The sequence below is a fragment of the Octopus sinensis genome, linkage group LG23 (assembly GCF_006345805.1).
Source record: "Octopus sinensis linkage group LG23, ASM634580v1, whole genome shotgun sequence".
NCBI lineage: Eukaryota > Metazoa > Mollusca > Cephalopoda > Octopoda > Octopodidae > Octopus > Octopus sinensis.
In genome coordinates this window covers 26,032,363-26,055,284 of record NC_043019.1, presented here as the reverse complement: position 1 = coordinate 26,055,284, position 22,922 = coordinate 26,032,363, and the positions used below count along the sequence as shown (strand labels likewise).

The 22,922-nt window shown below is 39.1% G+C and overlaps 1 protein-coding gene across 5 annotated transcripts in view; it reads left to right on the top strand.

The window, feature by feature from the left end:
* The window catches only part of LOC115223526 (golgin subfamily B member 1), a 92,667-nt gene that overhangs the window by 32,450 nt on the left and 37,295 nt on the right, over positions 1-22,922 (top strand). For 3 of the 5 annotated variants that reach the window (XM_036512423.1, XM_036512420.1, XM_036512422.1), the window contains exons 4-9: positions 997-1,113; positions 3,716-4,000; positions 6,054-6,212; positions 8,256-9,428; positions 11,868-11,985; positions 20,913-21,058. In XM_036512423.1, coding sequence (XP_036368316.1) covers positions 997-1,113; positions 3,716-4,000; positions 6,054-6,212; positions 8,256-9,428; positions 11,868-11,985; positions 20,913-21,058 — 1,998 coding nt within the window. The remainder of the gene's footprint in view (positions 1-996; positions 1,114-3,715; positions 4,001-6,053; positions 6,213-8,255; positions 9,429-11,867; positions 11,986-20,912; positions 21,059-22,922) is intronic. The other 2 variants (XM_036512424.1, XM_036512425.1) reach the window with 2 other exon arrangements.

The window sequence follows — 22,922 nt, the reverse complement described above, 5'->3', positions numbered from 1 at the left end:
TGGTGCCATGTTAAAAGCACCCAGTCCATACTGTAATGTGGTTGGTATCTGGAAGGGCATCCAGCCGTAAAAATCATGCCAAAATTAACCTCACCTGTGTTAGTACCACGTAAAATGCACTGAGTTCCACTTTGCACAAAAATCCCTGCCAAAACAGACACAGTAGCCTAGAGTAGTTTTTCTACTTGTCTGGCTCCTGTCATCCATCATACCCATGCATGCATAGAAGACGGACGTTAAATGATGAATTTGACGATGGTGACTCATTATTCTACATCACTCATTATTCTATGAGAGTGAGTCAAAAAGTAACGCCATTTTGTTTAGGACAGGTATAATTACCAACACAGGGACATGTATCATACATCAAAATGAAGCTGGTCCTCTGTAGATCACATCCCTACTTCTTAACATAATCATTGTTTCTCTCAATAGCAATGTTCCACCTTCAGATGAGAGCATGTATCCCTGTCCCTTAAAATACTGTTGACTGTTCTTTGAGCCACTTCACTAGTTTTCACTTCCTCGTCACTGGACTATCATCGTCACTGGACTGTCATCTCTTCGGCCCCATGAAAGAGGGTTTGAGAGACAAACATTATTCCAGTGATGAGGAAGTGAAAACCGTAGTGAAGAAGTGGCTCAAAGAACAGTCAACAGAATTTTATGGGGCAGGGATACATGCTCTCATTCGAAGGTGGAACATTGCTATTGAGAGAAACAGTGAGAAGTAGGGATGTGATCCACAGAGGACCAGCTTCATTTTGATGTATAATACATGTTCCTCTGCTGGTAATTATACCAGTCCTAAACAAAATGGCATTACTTTTTGACTCACCCTTGTACATCACTCACGGTAGTATCATGACTGATTCACTAATATTTCTTCCAAAATTTAACAATCCGATTCAGTCATTTAATTTAATTTAATTTTATGCATTTTGCTATTTGTTTTTTGTTTAATGTAACCCATTGTTATTGTCGTTGTCGTTGTAGGAGACTAAAGCTACTCTGACGAAGACCAAACTGCAATCAAAAGCCAAAACAACCAAACTGACCAACCAGTTGGAAGAAGCTAGGAAAGCTGCCCTCCCGGACAGTTCGTCAGACCGGGTATGTTGTTGTGATTAGTGTTGTGTTTAGTGTTATTATCTTTTATCTTTCACTTAGTTCAGACATTAGATTGTGGCCATTCTGGAGCACTGCTTTCGTGAATTTTTTAGTTGAATGAATTGGTCCCAGTTCGTCTTTATCATTTTTTTCTTTTTGAATTCAAAGACATTAAAAAAATTTTTCTTGGCAGTGGGGTGATGGTGATGGTGGTGGTAGTGGTTGGGGTGGTATTTATTCTGTTGGTCTTTTTTTGCTGAGCAGCTAAGTTATGTGGACATAAACACACCAACGCTGGTTGTTAAGTGGTGGTGAGGGCAAGCATAGGCACAACACATACACACACACTCACACACACACTCTCATACAGACACTCACACACACATACTCACACACGCTCATACACATAAACGCACACACTCACTCACACACATAGACACACACACCCACCCTTTTTATCTTTTATCTTTTTACTTGTTTACCTGTTCCAGTCATTAGAACTTCTGGACCCCTTCTGAGGCACATCCTTGAAGGATATTTCAGTCAACAGAATCAACCCCAGCACTTCCTTTTATTTTTAAGCCTGGGACTTATTCTGTTTATCTCTTTTGCCAAAGCGCAAAGTGACAGGGATGTAAACACACCAACACCAGATGTGAAGCATTGGTGGGGAGAGAGCAAACATAAACACACACACACACACACACACACACACACACACACACACACACATAGATCAGTGGCGTTTGGTTGTTGTTGTCCTGGGTGTGCTGCCACACTCAGTGCCACCAAATTTCAAGCAGGGGTATATAACAAATGTTTTCCATTAAGATTTAGGATTAAATTAATGAATAAGGTAAATATTTATAATGAATTTGCCATTTTTGATGGGTGTGCAGTGCACACCTAGCACACCCGGAATATACACCCCTGATATAGATATATATATGTGTGTTTATATTCCTTGTCTTGCAAGTTACTTGGTGACCCTGCCAATGCTGCTGCCACATAAAAAGTACCCAGTCCACATTTTAAAGTGGTTGGCATTTGGAAGGGCATCCAGCTGTCAAAACCATGTCAAAACTAACCTTGCCTGTACATGTGCCATGTAAAAGGCACCGAGTCTACTCTGCAGGGTGGCTGGTGTTAGGAAGAGCATCCAGCCATGAAAACCCTGCCAAAACAGACACAGTAGCCTGGGGTAGTTTTTCTACCTGGCCAGCTCCTGTCAGACCTCCTACCCATGCATGCATGGAAGACGGACATTCAATGATGATGATGATGATGATGATAGAACAGACTTCTTTCAGTTTCCATCTACCAAATTCACTCACAAGGCTTTGGTCAATCTGATAAAATATTTTAAATATTTAAATGATCAGGTATGTAGTTATATTTAGCCTCATATGAAATATAGCAAAGCTGTTTGGGTGGCCCTTGATAGAGTTCTGCTTTCAAAATGTTCCTATATTTTCATTCTGTTAACCTCATCTCGAAATCATTACATTAATTCTTTCTACCATAGGCACAAGGCTTGAAATATTGGGGTAAGCGAGGTAGTTGATTACATTTTCCCCAATATATAACTGGTACTTATTTTATTGACCCTAAAAGGATAAAAGACAAAGTCAACCTCAGTGGAATTTGAACTCAGATTGTAAAACTGGAAGAAGTTCCACCAAGCATATTGTCCAGCGTGCTAATGATTCTGCCAGTTTGCAGCCCTTAAATACTACATTAATTATTTCTACTATAGGCACAAGGCCTGAAATTTTTGGGGCTGGGTAACTGTCTGTTACATTGACCCCAGTGTTATTTTATTGAATCTGAAAATATGAAGGGCAAAGTCGACCTCAGCGGAACTTGAATTCATAACGTAAAGACACATGAAATGCTGCTATGCATCTTGTCTGGCGTGCTAACGTTTCTGCCTCTTTGCAATCTTTAAATAATGCTACGTTAATTGTTGAGAAACTAAATTAATCTTATTGATTTCTAAAATAAGTATAAAATCATCTCAAATTATCAGCCCCAGAAGTTGCCCCTGCAATGGACTGGCATCCCATTCAAGGTGAATGTTGTGATCTTGGTCACTAATATGCTGTGGATACTGGGATATGCCTTGGGAGTTGAGACAGTGATGTCCAGTGGTTGATGATGATGATGATGATGTTATCAACATTGGTTTTATATAAAGTCTGTGGAAAGCAGACAAAATATTAAACCAAAAGGATTTTTGTGCTGTTATGCCAGGAGGTAATTCCTAACTCGTTATCTTTTATTATAAAAATCAGTCAGAAACACTTCCCAGTTTACTTCTCAGCTTATGTTGGAACCTATTTGCAGCTGAGTGCACTGGGGCAATAGAAATGAAGTGTTTTATTGAAGAACACACCATACCGTCCAGTCTGGGAATTGAAACCATAATCTTAGAATCATGAGTGTAACACCCTATCTACTAGGTTACAAGCCTTCAAAATATAAGCATAAGGTTTCTAATAATCAACCCCAGTTGTTGACGGGACTTACTCATGAACCCCAGTAGTCAACTGGTATTTTATCAGCTCTAGTATTTGAACAGTATTTATGTTTTTGATTCTAACAGGGCAGTGAGTGTGGAGATGAAAATCCGGCAGAGCAAGTCAGTCGGGGTAAAATCAAATTGTTACGTCGTAAACTCGTTGAGAAGGACCGTATCTTGGCCGAGAAAGAGGAACAGTTGGTGAATCATGATGAGGAGATGTTGGCTAAAGATAAAACCTTGGTGGACAGGGATCAAACAATCAATCAGCTTAAAGAAATAATAAATACATTGAACAGTCAGCTTGTTGATCGTGATAAAATAATCAGGGATATTAATGAGTCTGAGAACCCTTCTGCTAAATCTCAGGTAACAATTCTTACATAACATTTCTCTTAGAGTTTTGGTTTGGTTCTCTGGCATATCTTGTTTATTATAATTCTCTGGGCTATAGTGGAACATTTCCAGACTGGATGTCTGTAGGAATTCTAATAAATCGATGACTGAGCTTTTCTAATGAAATCAAAGAATTTGAGGAAAACTTTCAAAAATGATAGTGGAATCTCATATCAAAAGGACCCAAAAGTAAACCATTCACAGGTAAAAGTCTTAATTAGCAAGAAAGAATGGAGAACTTTATTGCGAGGTGGTTATGATTGATTCATAGAAAAGGTGTGGGGGAAAATTCTATACTGTGTACCAAATATAAAGAGAGGGCGTAGTGAGGTCACAGGTTAGCTGAGAGAGAAAATTTTTATTAGTAGCAGATACATCAGGAGTAGTTAGCAGTAAAAGCATTCCTGAAAGGACTTCTTTTAAAGGTTTTCTAGAAAAACTTTGACAGTTTCTGTTACCTAGATGACTTGGGTGGTTGGAAAGCATAGCAGCTTGAATAAGAATGGGGTAGAACGAAGATCAGTAAGTTGTTACAAAGGGGACAAAGGAAGATTCTTTTTAACCCTTTAGCATTCAATCCGGCCATACCCAGCCCAAATAGTCTGTTTTTTTTTGTCCAAACTGTCCAGGTCCAGCCTCTCACACCTATCTTACATGTCCTAATTTGTATCATCAAAATCTTGAAGCTATGAGGTAATGCATGATTAATTAAAGACAATGTGAATAAATAAGCATTACATTGGACAGAGTAATCTGAATGCTAAGGGTTAAGCAAAGAGCAAAATGTGTGTTGAGGGTGAAGTTACTTGGTAGAGAAACATGGGTATTGATTAGAAAGGATGTGTGAAAGCTGGAAAGAAATAAGGAGAGGATACTCCACCGGGTATGTAGGGTTAGTGGGAATGAATGGTGGAACAGAAATAAGCTGAAAGAAAAATTGGATGTATGAGGAATTGACTGTTGTGTGTATGGCGGGGGGTGAGTTTGTTGGTATAGATATATGTGGTGTGTATAGAGAGGATGGCAGTTGGATAAAGGTGTTGAATCAGGCATGCGAAGAGGAAAGAACTTGTAGAAAAGGCGGACAGAGGAAGTGGACTTAGAAAGAAGTGGTGAAGGTTGATCTCAGGGAGCTGAACTTCATGAAAGAGATGATGAAGGACCCTTGTAAGTATGGAAAATAGATATAAAATGATGTTGGGCCATGTCCATATGCATTGAAACATGAACACAGGCACACACACAAACATACACATGCATACATATACACGCACATATACATACACACACACACGAACACACATACACATGCATACATATACACAGATATATACACACACACACACACAACACACATACACATGTACACATACATAAACACACATACACATGTATACACACACATGCACACACACACACACACACACACACATAAACACACATGCATGTATGCACAGGTGCACTAGTTTGTATCAGTGAAAGATAAGCACACATACACATGCATGCACATGTGTGCGTGCACACACACACATGCATACACATACACATATACATACACGAACACACATACACATGCATACATATACATACAGATATATACACACACACACAAACACACATACACATGCACGCAAACACACAAACACACATGCACGTATGGACAGGTGCACTAATTTGTATCAGTGAAAGATAAGCACACATACACATACATGCACACGTGTGCGTGCACACACTCACACACACACATACACACAAACGCACACGCAAACACACACACACTTATATTGTCCTTAGCACGCCGGGCGAAATTCGTAGCCGTATTTCGTCTGTCGTTGCGTTCCGGGTTCAAATCCCGCCGAGGTCGACTTTGCCTTTCATCCTTTCGGGGTCGATAAATTAAGTACCAGTTACGCACTGGGGTCGATGTAATCGACTTAATCCCTTTGTCTGTCCTTGTTTGTCCCCTCTGTGTTTAGCCCCTTGTGGGTAGTAAAAGAAATATATATTGTCCTTGTTTGTGTTTTAGGAAACCCTGGATCAGATTTATGTCCAGATTTTGTCCAAAGACAAGAAAATTGTTGACCTCAACAACTCAATCATTGAATTAGACAGCAAAATCAAAGACTTGCAGGAATTTATCGGAGAGAAGAATGAAGTCATTAAAGGCAGAGATAAAGTGATTGGGGTGAGTATTGTCGACTTTTAGAATTGTATTTATTTTATGTGACAATTTGTAAACAATGGCACCAGTGGTTATAGGTTTCTAATATGCTAATTATTGGTTTACTGTGTTTCTTGGTTGTGAGAGTGAGTGAGTAGGGGTGTCTTTGAATACCTTGGTGCAGAACAAACATCATAAGGGACTTGTGATATATGAAGGGCACTTGTGGTTGATCAGTTTCTTTTCTAATATTTACAGAGATATATTGGTGAAAGACACAGATAGACTAGTTTATATCAGGGAAAGATATTCACAAACATATGTATGCCCGTGCATGCGCACACACACACACACACACACACCACACACACACACACACACACACACACAGAGTATCAAGACAAAATCTGAGGACAAGATCCCCTTGGACAAATTTTAATCAAAAATATCAACTAATAAATATTATGAATTTTTTTAATAAAATTTTATTTTCCTAAAATATTTTTATTGTAAAGAAAGAACATTACCCTGGGGAATATTGACTCCCAGGGTATTTTGTCTGGGGGGAAAATTTTGTCCTCAGTGGGATTCTGTCCTCGGGGAGATTTTTTTCTAGTACCCATACACACATACACACAGAAGTACACTGGTTAAACACACACACACACCTAACTGCCCCTAACTGCCCACAGTCAAATACACATGCATGCACACACACCATTCAAACGCTCATGCACAAGGAAGATAACTTTGAGTCTCTTTTTTTTCTCTTTTACTTGTTTCAGTCATTTGACTACGGCCATGCTGGAGCACCGCTTTTAGTCGAACATACATACATACATACATACATACATACATACATAATATATATATATATATACGATGGGCTTCTTTCAATTTCCGTCTACCAAATCCACTCACAAGGCTTTGGACGACCCGAGGCTATAGTAGAAGACACTTGCCCAAGGTGCCACGCAGTGGGAATGAACCCGGAACCACGTGGTTGGTAAGCAAGCTACTTACCACACATCCACTCCTGCGCCTATATGAGTGGTTATAAAAACAATTTTAACGAACAACATTAATAAATTAAAGCGAACTGTCAGTACTGTCATGACAAGATGATATAAATCACAATAATAATAATAATAATAATAATAATATAATAATAATCCTTTCTGCTATAGGCACAAGACCTGAAATATTGTGGGAGTGACCCCATTGCTCAGCTGGTACTTATTTTATCAACCCTGAAAGGATGACAGACAAAGTTGACCTTGGCAGAATTTGAGTAATGAATATAAAGACGGTTGAAATGGCATTAAACATTTTGTCTGCCATCCTAATGGTTCTGCCAGTTTTCCATCACCTTACAATATACAATTCTTTTATAAAAATAATTATGTGTATATGTATATATATATATTTATTTATTGTTGCTATTATGTTCAAATGTCGTATGTCCAAATTCGGCCAAATGCGTTCTTTTTTCCATTATCTATTTTTGCTTGCAATAGCCAGTTCTTTTGGTCAAACTATTGTATCTCCAGCTGTTTCAGATGCCAAGATATCAAAAATAGTCAGAGTGTAGTACAGCGGCTTTGCTATGGAATGGTGAAATTATTTTTTTGTTTTCTGAAAAAGCAACATTTTGGACTTACAACACTTTTGCATAATAGCAACGATATATATATATATATATATATATACACACAAAACTACATGTATGGCAGTTTGATGATAAATTTTTCTGCTTTGTAAGGGTAATTTACTCAATATTTCTGCTGTTCTAATGGCAGTGCTGCTTTCTAAATAAAAATTATCTTATTTGCATCTTACAATATATATGGTGCTCCACCATGACATCACCCGCATGGCTAAGAGCAATAGAAGAATATATATATATGTATATATATATATATCAAATGGTTTGGATCTTGCCTATTGTGGTTAATAGTTTGGTGGTTTTGGATTGTGTAATACACCAATTGCAAATAAGTCACCATGCTATCGAAACATTTGTAACATCTATGTATGTATGAATAATTTTATTCTATTTTTCTACAGGTTTTACAGACATCCATTGTTGAAAAAGACCAGAACATAACATCTCAGACTGCTCTGATTTCAAAGTTGACTAATAAAGTTGAATCTGAAGAAGAGAAAATGTCCCTGTTGATAGAGAATCTGGAGAAGGCTGAGCATAACCTAAAAGTTGAATCTGAGCGGTTCAGTCTTCGGCTATCAGAAACCCAGAGGTACTTTGAGGAAACCCTTAATGACCGTGAAGGAGAGATTTCACAACTGAGATGCCTCATTCTCGACAGAGAGAAGGACTTGGCTACACGTGACAACGACCTCCGTGAACTGCTGGCCAGACATGAACGTGATATAGAAAACATCATGTCGAGAGAGGGAGGAGGAAATATACAGGATCAAATGTTGAAAATGATGGAACAGAAAATAAAAGATATCAATGAGGTCCTCCAGGGGAAAATTCAGGTGATTGAGATCCAGACAAACGACTTGGCCAATAAAGACCAGCAACTGCACAGCGTTATGGACAGTGTGAAGAATTTAAAAGAAAAACTTGCTGTTAGTACTGAGCAAAACCTCCTCATGCAACAGACTTTTTCAGATTATGAGACACAATGGAAATCCGAGAAACAAAAAATGGAAAGTCGCTTGAAAGCGCTTGTTGAAAAAAATGAAGAAGAAAAAGGAGAGATGAATCTACAGCTTCACACTCTCCAAGCATCGTTGAAGCAGTACGAATCTGCTTACTCTCAGGCTGCACTTCATTACAATGCACTCCAAGAACGCTATCAACAGGTTTGCACTGAAGTAAATGACTTGAAGAATTCCGTTTCTTTAAAAGATGCTGTCCATGCAAGTGCAAGTGGTTTAACGCCTGCAGTTGGTTCACCAGAGAAGCTGACAGAACTCTCACGACGGCTAGAAGTAGAAATGGCTCAGAGAAAACAACTCGAGGAACAATTCCGGCACCAAAGAACAGAACTGGAAGATGTTAAAACTCAGTTGCACTACTACCAGCACCAGAAACAGGAAGGGCTTTTGAAACCAGAGGAAGCAGAGGTACAGAACATCAAGCCTCGGGAAAAGCATAAATCTTCCGATGCATCTCCTACAAAGATCTCTGATTCTAGAATGTTAAAAATTAAGGCCCAGTTCACTGCCAAAATCAAATCTCTGGAGAAAGAAATCGAGGAATTAAAAAAGGTAAGGAATTACTTGTTTCAAATAAAAGTTTTGGCTTGGTAGTTGTAGAAGGGAGGTAGTCTTATGTTTAGCCCCAGTTCAATCCTTGTTGAGCAGACAGTGATCAAAAGTATTCCAACCACGACCATCCTGTCTGTTTATGTATATTTATGGCTACACAATATAATGTGTTCCTTTCTTGTTTAAGGCAGTAGTGTGCTATTTCTAGCCTGTCAAATCACTACATAGTCCTTTTAGCTTGGTGGGAACAAGAATCATTAATTGGAGACTGGGTGTGGCTATTGGGTGGTGTGGGTAGCTGTAAGTGGGACATGTAAGAAAATATTGTTAGCTGGTGACTTGGAGGTGGACACTTGTATGGAAGATGCACATTGTGTGTGTATGCATGTGTATATATGGATTAAATCGAATGGAAACTAGTTTCAGCTCACAAGCTGTGACCATGCTGCAGCACCACCATTTGATGTTGCTACATAATTTTTACTTCACTAATATATAGAGAACAAATGAGGGCCATGTAATTTCTTACTAAACAATTGGCACAGATGATTTGTTTATAGTGATCAAATATTTGAGCAATGTATGTATGTATGTATGTATGTATGTATGTATGTATGTATGTATGTATGTATGTATGTAGTATGTATGTATGTATGTATGTATGTATGTATGCATATATATGTATGTGTATACATATATTTAAGTGTATGTATATATATATATGTGTGTGTATATATATTTATGCTTGTCTGTGTATGTATTTATATAGTGTGTATATACATATTTATATAAATACATATATATATATAGTTAGTCCAAACATGAAAACACAAAGAGAAAACACAACCACGCGAGGATGTGGAACAAGTATAGTATAGCTCAAGAAAGGAAAGAAAGAAGGAGCATTTAATGTTTTGAGCAGAGCTCTTTGTTAGAAACATAGAAAAAGGAAAGATCCAAGGAAGGGAAGACGGAGGAAAAAAAAAATCGCCAATGATACACACGCGGTTGGGTTTAAGCCAGTGGCTGAGGCCATGCTGGTTCTCCACCTTTACTGCAGTATTGTTTCTGGTGAAGTAGCAAGTTGGATGTTGTCGCTCTTCTTTGTGCCTCCTGCATCAATGTGGGTTCATCGTATTGCAGATAAAAAATTGTCCTCTGGTAGAGCATTAAAAAGTTGTGGTCCCTTGAGTCCCAAGCTATTACAATATTGGGTTCATATCCCTGATGGAGAAGATGGAACCTTTGGTACTGTGCAGTTTGGGGATTGTTGTAGATTTCAATTCTGAAATGTGGAGCTAGACTCTCTGTTATTTTCCATATGTATAGCAATGTATATCTCTCACGTCTCCTCTCCAGGGAATAGAATCGAAGCTCCTTCAACTTCTTGTAGTAGCCCATGTGTTTTACTGAGTCTATCTTCCTTGTATAGTGGTGTTGGATCGCCTCTAGTTCTGCAATTAGCTTTACGCTCTGTGGGGACCCCAGTTGGGAGCAGTAGTCCACACGACTGAGGACAAAGGTTTTCCAAAGCAGAAGCATTGTGTCTCTGTTCCTGGTCCTGAAGGATCTAAGGATCCAACCTGCCACCCACCTGCACAGGGTTGCCATCTGAGCAATGCGCACATGAAAAGTTGCATCATTGCTCATGTGGATTCCCAGGTCATACACCGGCCCTAACCCTGGGATTACATTGCCTGCTGGTCCCGTGTACTTCAGTTGTAGTTTGTTTGTGGGCTGATAGTGAAGTGCTTGGAATTTTGTGGCATTGAAACTGCATATTATTCTCATCTGCTCATTTATATATTGCGTTCAGGTCATATATATATATATATGAGTCATCTATGAGACCATAAGTCAGGGAAAAGATGCACTCGTATATCTATCAGTAGAGTGGGTATATTAACCATTTGGTTTCGCATAAAGAATACAATGGAGTGTTAGGTAACAATCCAATTATATAACTTTATGCTCACCAGAGTATTACTATTAGTAGTAGTAGTAGTAGTAGTAGTAGTAGTAGTAGTAGTAGTAGTAGTAGTAGTAGTATATATTGCATTCAGGTCATATATATATATATATGAGTCATCTATGAGACCATAAGTCAAGAAAAAGATGCACTCGTATATCTATCAGTAGAGTGGGTATATTAACCATTTGGTTTCGCATAAAAAATACAATGGAGTGTTAGGTAACAATCCAATTATATAACTTTACGCTCATCAGAGTATTACTATTAGTAGTAATAGTAGTAGCAGTAGTAGTAGTTGTAGTAATCTGTTCTATTATAGACACAAGGTTTGAAATTTTGGGAGAAGGGGATAGTCAATGACACACACCCCAATATTCAACTGGTATTTATTTTTATCAACTTCCTCCTCACCATCCCCAAGAAGAAATCAAAATCAAAGTGAGTCAATTATTTTGTTGGTGTTACAGGGCAACCAAGGTTCCAACGAAGTCGAAGAACTGAAGAATCGGTTGGCTGAAGCTGAAGAGGATAAAGGTAACCTACTCCTGCAACTCGTAGACTTTGATGATGTTAAGACATTGCAAGGTGACTAACTTTCCACCTCTCCTAACACTGCTATTAATACCTGCTCATATCTCACAAACACTACACTGTTCACTGTTTCTCACTTGTTAATTTTCGTCAGCTGCTTTTTTTGTGAATTTAATTTCTTAGAAAATTTATATCAGGAATTTGGGAAAATCATTTAAAGATTTCCAATGAGGCCAATCACGAGTTTTCTTGGGTTTAAAAAAAAAAAAATTTTTTAAACTGATCGTAACATTCCTATTAATTTTTAAGGGGTTAATGTGCAGTAATAATTTTGGGGGAGAGGACTAATCAATTACATCGGCCCTAGTGTTTGATCGGTATTTAATTTATTGATCCCGATAGGATGAGAGACGAAGTCGACCTCAGCAGAATTTGAACTCAGAATGTAAGGATGGATGAAATGCCTGGAAGCATTTTGCCCGGCTTCCTAATGGTTCTGCCAACGTGCTGAATCCTTTCCAATAAAGGCACAAGGCTTAAAATTTTGGGAGAGGGTGTGTGTGTGTGGGGGGGGGGGGCAGTCAATTACGTTTACCCCAGTGTCCAACTGGTACTTATTTATTTTCATATTCCTTTCCTTCTTGAGACACAAAACTCCACTTGTGAAGACCTGTTGAGGCAAGGGAAAATCAAAATCGCAATCGATCAACATCAATGGAATTTGTAGCTGTGATACCAGTGCCTGAGGCACATAAGAGAACCATCCAAACATATCCGTAGCCAGACCCCAGTTGAACCGTCCAACCCATGCTAGCATGGAAAGCAGACGTTAAACGACGATGACGATGATGATGAATCCCCAACAGGCAAAGTCAACCATTGCGGAATTTGAAGTCAGAATGTAAAGCCGGATGAAATGACAATAAGCATTTTGTCCAATGTGCTAATGACTCTGCCAGTTTGTTGCCTAAGGCCAGTGATTTTAGGACAGGGATAGGTGGGGGTAGTCAATTACATTGACCCCAGTGTTTGACTGGGACTTTATTTCATTGACGCAGGTGGGACGAAAGGCAAAGTTGACTGCAACTGTATTTGAACCCAGAATGTAAAGAGTCGTAATAAACATCGCAAGAGCCTAGCGGCAGGTATTTAAAGGGAAAAACATTTGACAAGACAGTCAGTCACCCGCTGACACTCGCTGACGATACATCGAAGAGGCCAGGGAACAGAAGAACGAAGAAGAAAGAAGACATGCACCCAGCCCCAGAGCTGAAGACACCTCTGAAAGGGTGGGGGGGCCCTGCCACGTCAAAACGGTAGAGGAGTAGGGGCCGAAACCGGATGTGGTTTCTCCTGATGATGTCTTGAGCTAACTGGATCCTATAAAGGAGCTGTTGTGGTAGCAGACCACGAAACACGGTTGTAATTTCTCCCTCATAGTTCTGCCAAGCATTTATGAGGTAGCTAAGAAAAGAGGCCATTATGCTTTGCCTCTCTGTCACATGCTTGTTGCTTATATATATAGGTCACTCATTAGTCTTTTCACATAATTCTTTCTATGCAATCCACAACAGTTACATCTTCATGATTTGTCTCTTTTTGTTGTTTTTCTTTTTTCCATTTACGTTATTCAAAATTCACTGCATTTCATATGACATTGTAATCTCTTAAGAAACAGTCATTACTTCCCCCCCCCCTAAAATATGTTGATTAAGCAAGCACAAGGTAGTGAGACAGCCATTATTGCTCTTGGTGGACCACTCCCATCCACCAAAGTCTCTTTCATCCATTATAACATTGGCATTCTGTGAGAGTTTGGAGAGAACATAACCCCTTTGTTATATTTCTGTTGAAACTCATTCTTTTCTTTCAATTAAATTTTAAAATAACGAAAAAATGTAGTAAAATAACTTAGTCATTACTAAACTTGAGTTTGGAACATAAATTAACATTACATTTCTCGTCTGGCACCTGTGCCCGTGGCAAAAAACACCATCCGAGCATGGCCGTTTGCCAGCCTCGCCTGGCACCTGTGTCGGTGGCACATAAAAAACACCATCCGAGTGTGGCCGTTCGCCAGCCTCGTCTGGCACCTGTGTCCGTGGCACATATAAAAAACACCATCTGAGCGTGGCCGTTCGCCAGCCTCGTCTGGCACCTGTGTCAGTGGCACATAAAAAAAAACACCATCCGAGCGTGGCCGTTTGCCAGCCTCGTCTGGCACCTGTGTCGGTGGCACATAAAAAACACCATCCGAGCGTGGCCGTTTGCCAGCCTCGTCTGGCACCTGTGTCGGTGGCACATAAAAAACACCATCTGAGCGTGGCTGTTCGCCAGCCTCGTCTGGCACCTGTGTCGGTGGCACATAAAAAGCACCCACTACACTCACGGAGTAGTTGGCATTAGGAAGGGCATCCAGCTGTAGAAACACTGCCAGATCTAACTGGAGTGGTGCAGCCTTCGGGCTTCCCAGACCCCAGTTGAACTGTCCAACCCATGCTAGCATGGAAAGCGGACGTTAAACGATGATGATGATTTTCATTGTAAATTTTGATTCAGATCACTTTAAAATGGGATTTCTGGACCATAAAATTGAGGGCAATCTTGGGTGGTTTGTTATAAAGAGGGTGAACATGGCAAAGAGAAAAACTCAGCACAAGGACTTGCTACTAGTAAACTGCACAAGCTAAACATGATCAGAGTATCGGTGACTTAACTGGTGCCATTGTGGTGCCTGGTTGGTGTGGAGGATAAGATTTGGGGTTGTGGAAAGGAATTGACTGAAAAGTATGAAAACTTAAGAGAGAGAAATTTAGAAAATGTGGGGCATGAAGGGGCTTGAAGTAGTTGGTACCTTGGGGACTGTAACAGCTAAAATATAGAAATATGAACTGAGCCCCAAATAGAACTTCTTGAGAAGACGGCACCATTAGGAATGGCTTGGTTCATGGAATGTAAGGGAAGAAATAAATGTCAGGGACCTTTGGGCCCCACCTGCAAGGTCATGTGCTGTTTATCTTGATATAAGATCACCATGTTGCGCACATATGGTTGTGATGCATGTGCCTGGTGTACCCTTATCAGACGGGTAGTCATGATGGGTATATTGGGCTTCGTATATTTTACCCCAGTGTCACTTTGATGGCATGAACTGCTCTCTCACTCAATAGTAATAATAATAATAATAATCATCCTTTCTACTAAAGGCACAAAGCCTGAAACTTTTGGGGAGGGGATAAGTTGATTACATCGACCCCAGTACTCAACTGGTACTTAATTTATAAACCCTGAAAGGATGAAAGGCAAAGTTGACCTTGGTGGAATTTGAACTCAGAATGTTAAGACGGATGAAATGCCACGAAGCATTTCACCCAGCATGCTAATGATTTTACCAGTTTGTCGCCTCAACAACAACAACAACAACAATAATCCTTTCTACTTTAGGTACAAGGCCTTGGTGGAAGGGACTTGTTGATTACATTGACAAATAGCTCAACTGAAGCTTATTTAGACTCATACAGCTGACCTGGATCCTGCCTTTAAAATATAGAACACAAGATGGTGTTAGACGTTAGGAATACACACTGTTTACTTAATAAATGATTTGCGACAATTTGTTAAACTGTTTCACTTACAACTTTTCACTTGCAGGAGAATAAACCACACACACACACATAAATATGCATATATATATATATATTATATATATATATATACACACACACACACATATATATATATGTATATATATATATGTGTATATATATATATATATATATATATATATATATATATATATATATATATATGTATATATGTGTATATGTATATATATATGTGTATATGTATATATATGTATATATGTATATATATATATATGTGTGTATATATATACATAATAGTGTACATTTAAAACAAGAGAAAACTGCCTTCAACAGGCAGTTTTTACTCGCTAGAAGAAGCAGTCAAAACGACCAAAACCACATTTAAGAGCAATCTTCAAAAGAATAAAAATTAATAAAAATTAATGAAAATTTATATATAATACACACACACACACACATACAAACACACACAGACAGACAGACATACACGTATATCCATACTTATATACATACATGTACACAAAAAATGCACACTCATACATGCATATGCACATGTACAAACAAATATGCATTCATACACACACACACACACCCACACACATACACTTTTATTCTCCCCCCCCCCATCTTCCATTCACAGTTTCATTTCACTACTCTACCTTCTCCTCTTCTCGCTCACTGCATGTAGCTTGTTAACATTCGGATTTGACACTAGTCTATATTAGAATAGCCACTTCCTTCAGCGCTGTTGCCTCTTTCTCTCATTCTGCTTCCAGTTCTCCCTATTTTCTCTCACTGCTCTCTCTGTTTTATAGCTGCAGTGTCTTTTAGTTGCTTTCCCCCTCTCTACTTTCGCTCCCACACATATGCATTGTGCAAAGGGAAGGAAGTCCAGATGGTAAACAAATAATGTTAAGGTAAGATTTTAAGATTAGTTATCGTTTAGACCCACCTTCTCCATGAAACAAACCTGTGAGAGAAAGCATTCCAAATCATGGCCATCCTTTGGTGTTGTATATCATGGATTACATTGTCCAATGTGATCTTTTTTTTTAAGACTGTAAGGCAGGGATTTTTAATATGGTTGGCAGCATGTCCTTGGTGGCATGGTGAGCTAATAAGGGGGTGCTAAATGTCAAGGGAACTCTATGGGAGGGTGCTGAGTATTTAGACGGCTTGTGATTTACCCCAGAAATAAAATTCTTGATCCGGATACACTATATATATTTTAAACACCACGGAGTGGTTGACACTCACAGAGTGGTTGGCATTAGGAAGGGCATCCAGCTGTAGAAACACTGCCAGATCAGACTGGAGTCTGGTGCAGCCTCCTGGCTTCCCAGACCCCGGTTGAACTGTCCAACCCGTGCTAGCATGGAAAATGGACGTTAAACGATGATGATGATGATATGAGTCAGGTGGAGGCACATTGCCTAGTGGTTAGGTGATTGTGAGATCACAGTTTCAATTCCCAGACCAGCTGTATGTTGTGTTCTTGATTGAGCAAAATACCTCATTTCACATTGCCCCTGTCCACTCGGCTGTAAATGGGTACACCCTGTGATGGAATAGCCTTCTGATTAGGTACAGTGTTGGTCTTCTCACCTAGCCAGTAAAAAAAAAAGAAGTAAAGTTACCTTCTTGAGTCATACAGACTCATAAGGGCTGGTTTCCTGCTGTCTATAGTGTATAAATTTTCCCCCTGGATGGAATGCCAGGCCATTGCAGGGTTACTCCCTTTTGCCAGCTGAGTGGATTGGAGCAACATGAAATGAAGAGTTTTGCTCAACAACACAGTGCATCACCAAGTCCAGGAATCGAAACCACAACCTTATGATCATTAGTCTAACACCCTAACCACTAAGCCACGTGCCTCCCTCTCTACCAGTCATGGGCAAACTGTGGCCCATGGCACTTTCTGCTTGGCACACCTATTGAAAGATTACTATGAATTGTTTTTAGTAGTGCAACCTATCTGATGATGAGCCATGACTCATGTGGCCTGCTGGTTGGAAAAGACTGCTATGTCTAGTGTAGATGCTCCCTTAGTGGTTCTTTAGCCCCAGATGTATGACAGAAGACATTCCTGCCATAACCATCCTGTCAGTTTGTATATCGTGAGTGTAACACACCTAACCACTAAGCCATGTGCAACAGGCCTCTTTCTGTTTCTGTCTGTGAAATCCACACTCAAGGCTTTTGTTGGCCTGATGCTATAACCGAAGGCATTTGTCCAACTACCTTGCAGTGGAATTGAACCTGGAACAGCATGGCTGGGAAACAAACTTCTTACCACACAGCCTTACCTATACTTGTTTTATTCTTTCATTTGTTTCAGTCATTTGACTACGGCCATGCTGGAGCACTGCCTTTAGTCAAACAAATCGACCCCAATACTTATTCTTTGTAAGCCTAGTACTTATTTTATCGGTCTCTTTTGTCGATCTGTTAAGTTATGGGAGACATAAACACACCATCATCGGTTGTCAGGCAATGATGGGATGGGGTGGGGGACAAACACAGACACACGAACATATATATATATATATATATGTAGTTGATGGGCTTCTTTCAGTCTCCATCTACCAAATCCACTCACAAGGTTTCGGTTGGCCTGAAGCTACAGTAGATCACACTTGCCCAAGGTGCCACACAGTGGGACTGAACCTGGAGCGATGTGGTTGGTAAGCAAGCTACTTACCACACAGCCACTCCTGCACATTTTGTATATATATATATATATATATATATATATATATTATAGTGAAATTATTTGGAGGAACTGAAGCAGGGAGAAGTGTGCATGGGGTAATGTTTATTTGTGTGTGTGTGTGTGTGTTTGTATGTCATGTCTTCCTGGTTTCATATAATGCAATTGGTTGCTCTTTGTTTCTTGTTGCCTATGGTTTCAAGCCTTTATTCAGCATCAAGAACGAGCAGTTAGTGAAGGTATGTGGCTTAGTGGTTAGTGCATTTGGCTCTTGATCATAAGGTTGTGAGTTCGATTCCTGATGACATTTTGTGTCCTTGAGCAAGACACTTTATTTCATGTTGCTCCTGTCCACTCAGCTGGCAAAAATGAGTAGTACCTATTTTTCAAAGGGCTGGTCTTGTCACATTCTGTGTCACGCTGAATCTCCCCGAGGACTACATTAAGGGTACACATGTCTGTGGAGTGCTCAGCCACTTGGGCATTAATTTCACAAGCAGGCTGTTCCGTTGATCCGATCAGCTGGAACTGTCATCTTTCTGACCGATGGAGTGGCAGTTACGAACAGTACTCTTTCATCAAGGTGTTTGGACAGTGAATCAATGGTCACTTCGGTGCACTGGTGGACGGTATTTGCTATGTACCAGATACTTTCTATTGCTTATTTTTCTCTTTCTTGGTAGTCTCCATGTTGGGTTCTTTCCATCAGAATACGGCGAGTTGACAGAAACATTAGCACGCCGGGCGAAATGCGTAGACGTATTTTGTTTACCGTTACATTCTGAGTTCAAATTCCGCCGAGGTCGACTTTGCCTTTCATCCTTTCGGGGTCGATTAAATAAGTACCAGTTACGCACTGGGGGTCGATGTAATTGACTTAATCTCTTTTGTCCTTGTTTGTCCCCTCTATGTTTGTAGTCCCGTTGTGGACAATAAAGAAATAAGACTGCTCATGTGGTCAGCATATCGAGACTTCACTACCAGAGGAATGGATCGGTTCATTGGATACCCTCTGAATTGCTCATCTCATCATACAACGGAGAGATTGACTGTGCTTCCAGGATTGATGACTCTATTGGCCACATCTTTCTCCTGAGGGTTATGCTTCTCATTAAATTTAAATAAAAGGCTCTCTGCAGCCATCTTATTTGTTTGGTTGTGGTTCCTTGGAGTTTGGGTGGGTTTAAACTCTCTCTTCCAATTGTTAATGGGGTTCCTCTTTTACTTCTTTTGCAGATGAGGTTTACATACATGCATACATACATATGCATACGTACATATATATATATGTATGTACATATAAAAGCATATATATGTACATGCATACTACATACATATGCATGCATACATACATACATACGTGCACACACACAAACACACACACATTATATATGCAGAGTGCGATGGGTAAATTGTTGTCATTTTATATATTCAATTTTGTGCATGCGCATTGTTTGTTTTTGATTTTATCTTCTACACAGTATAGTAGGGTCAGTTGGGCACTGTCTGTGAGAAAAAAAGAGCACTATGACACAATTCACTCTGCCAGAAATTTGGAAATGACATACTGAACTACTTGGCATTTGCGTCAGGAGTTCCAATATGAACATTTCAGAGTATTTGGGTGTCAATCTGAGTGTTTGCCGTGTCGCCAAGACATGTACTGAGAGTGATAAAAATCAAACATCCAGTCAACATCATGGTGTTTGGAGTGATCATTAGTAATAGCGATGTTATGTCTCTATTCATCTTCCCACATGGCCTCAGACTCAACATGGAGCCTATTTCAAGTACCTGGAGGAGGTGTGCTGCTCTGGGTTAAGAGGGTGGCTGCTGGAAGACCTATGTCTGGCAACAGGACTCTGCACCATTCAACACAAGCAGGAATACCCAATCATGGTTGTCAGACAACATCTGTAACCACATTACCCCTAACATTTGGCCACCTAACTCTCCATACTGCAACCCCCATCATTATTATGTGTGGGGCACAGTTGAGTGAGAGACCAAAAAAACTCCTTGTAACACCAAAGATGAACTGAAGGCAAGGATTATGGCAGCATTCACCAATTCAAACAAGGATACTATCCAGAAGAGTTTCAGGAGACTCCAAAGTCATGTGAAGGCCATGGTTGAAGCCAGTGGTGGTTTTATTGAATAAATTTACTCTTTAGTATTTCAAAATATTTTTATGTAATATCCAAGATGAGATGTCAGTGTTATTTTCATTTTTGTTTAATTTAGATGACAATTTATTCACCACACCCTGTATATGCAATATATATGTATATGCAATATATATATATATATATATGTATTGTTTACAAATGTATATATAGTTGTAATTTACAAAAAAAAAAAACCAAACAAAACAAAAGACGAAGACAGGTATGTAAACTACAACCAGATGTATTAGTTTAATGCTGGGGAAGTGAGAGAGTTTTTTACGTTTCGAGCCTACGCTCTTCAACAGACAGGAACACAGAAATAAGCAGAGAGAGAAAATAAAAAGTGAGAGAAAATAAAAAAAATATATATATAGTTATATAATATACAATGCATATATACATTACACACACGCACACACATACACATATTTATTTATCTATCTATCTATCTATCTATCTATTATATGATTAATGTTTTATGTTTGTATTAATTAACAGAGGAAATGAAGACACAACTGGCTGAAGCTGATTGGCACAACAGAGGGCTGCAAAACCATGTACAGTTACTAGAAGGACAGCTGAAAGATGCTCAACAGGAAGTTTTGTCTCTTCGAGAGAGGGCGTCAACATTAGAGACGGAGCAGGTCAGTGTTTACAAACATTACAACACTGAAGATGCTCCCCCCACCAACTAGCTTCATTTTTAGAAAGAGGGGAGGAGGCATCTTCTGTTTACTACTACTACTACTTTAATTTCTCTTGATAGATAGTGTAAGTCATCTGGGATGCTGGATACCCCTTTGGTCTCTAACCGGTACCTGTTTCTCAAACGTAAAATTGCCCGTGCGGCACCATGTAAAAGCACCCAAGTGGTGCCATGTAAAAGCAACCACCCACAGTCTGTAAAGTGGTTGGTGTTAGGAAGGGCATCCAGCCATAGGAACCATAGCAAACCAGACTGGAGCCTGGTGCAGCTCCCCAGCTTGCCTCTTCAGGTCAAACCATCCAAACCATGCCAGCATGGACAACAGATGTTAAATGATGAGGATGATGTTGATAATATATAGCTCTGTCTCGCTCCCCCTCTCTCTCTCTTCCCTCATCTCTCTCTCTCCCCTCATCTCTCTCTCTTCCCTCATCTGTCTCTCTCTTCCCTCATCTCTCTCTCTCTCCCGTCATCTCTCTCTCTCCCCTCATCTCTCTCTCTTCCCTCATCTCTCTCTCTCTCCCGTCATCTCTCTCTCTCCCCTCATCTCTCTCTCTCTCTCATCATCATCATCATTTTCCCTGCTGGCATGAGGTGGCTGGTTCAATATGAACCAATGAGTCAGAAGGCTGTGCCAGCCTCCATTGTCTCCTTTGCCACAGTTTCTACAGCCAGATGTCTTTCTTAATGCCAAGCACTTTACAGAGTGTACTGGGTGCTTCTTTTTCTTTTGTGGCAACATCACAGGTGAAATCACTAAATATCTGCCTGACCCCTCAGCTGAACGGGGGTGCAGGGTGGGTAGAGTATTGATGGATATGAAAGTATGATAGACGGACAGGAGCTGGTGTCTTGCTGAAGGTGAATAACTTCCTCATCTGGAAAGAGAGACAGAAGAGGAAAGGGCAGCGTTTCTCAACCGGGGTTCTCCAGAACCTTAGGGTTCTGCAAAAGGTCCCTAGGGGTCCCGTGAGAAAGAGTGAGATAGGCTAATACTAATTTCATGATTGTAATATGACTATACATACACAACATATTGTTGGTTATTGTAATATTGTAATACAGACATCATCCTATCTAACCTATTAGGTTATCAAAAAAATACAACAAAGATACATACATATATATATAATAATAATAATATTAGGGTGTATATCCAAACTTACAGGGAAAAATTAGATTTAGGATTAAATCAAATTTAACTTATATTATATTTGACTTTTTTATACTTTTTGGTTAGATAAAAAAAAAGTTTAAAGATTTAAAAATATAAAAATTTATAAATATAAATTTAAAAATTTCAAATTTTAATAATTTAAATTTTAAATTTTATATTTTATATATATATTGTATATCATATTAATTATATTTATTTTTTGTTTTTTATGTTTTGGTTTATGTCTATCACTGTTTGAGTTGCCTAATAGTGGTTTTATCTCTAATTTAATTTATATCTATCTATCTATCTATATATGTATGTATATAATTTAGAGAAAAACCTCTATTAAACAATTCAATAGTGAAAGACGTCATTCACACCATATAAAAAACATATATTATAAAAACCTTATTCTAAAAATCAATGAAGTACATAAACAATAAATAGTATATGATATTTACCAAATGAACTACAATGAAAAATATATGAAACAGATATGGTATATAATTTTTTTTATGCAGGGGTTCTTTGACACATGTAATTTATTTTAAGGGTTATGTAAGGGTAAAAAGGTTGAGAAACATTGGGATAGAGGAATATATCTACACTACTATACACACACTTATATAGTCACGAATACAAC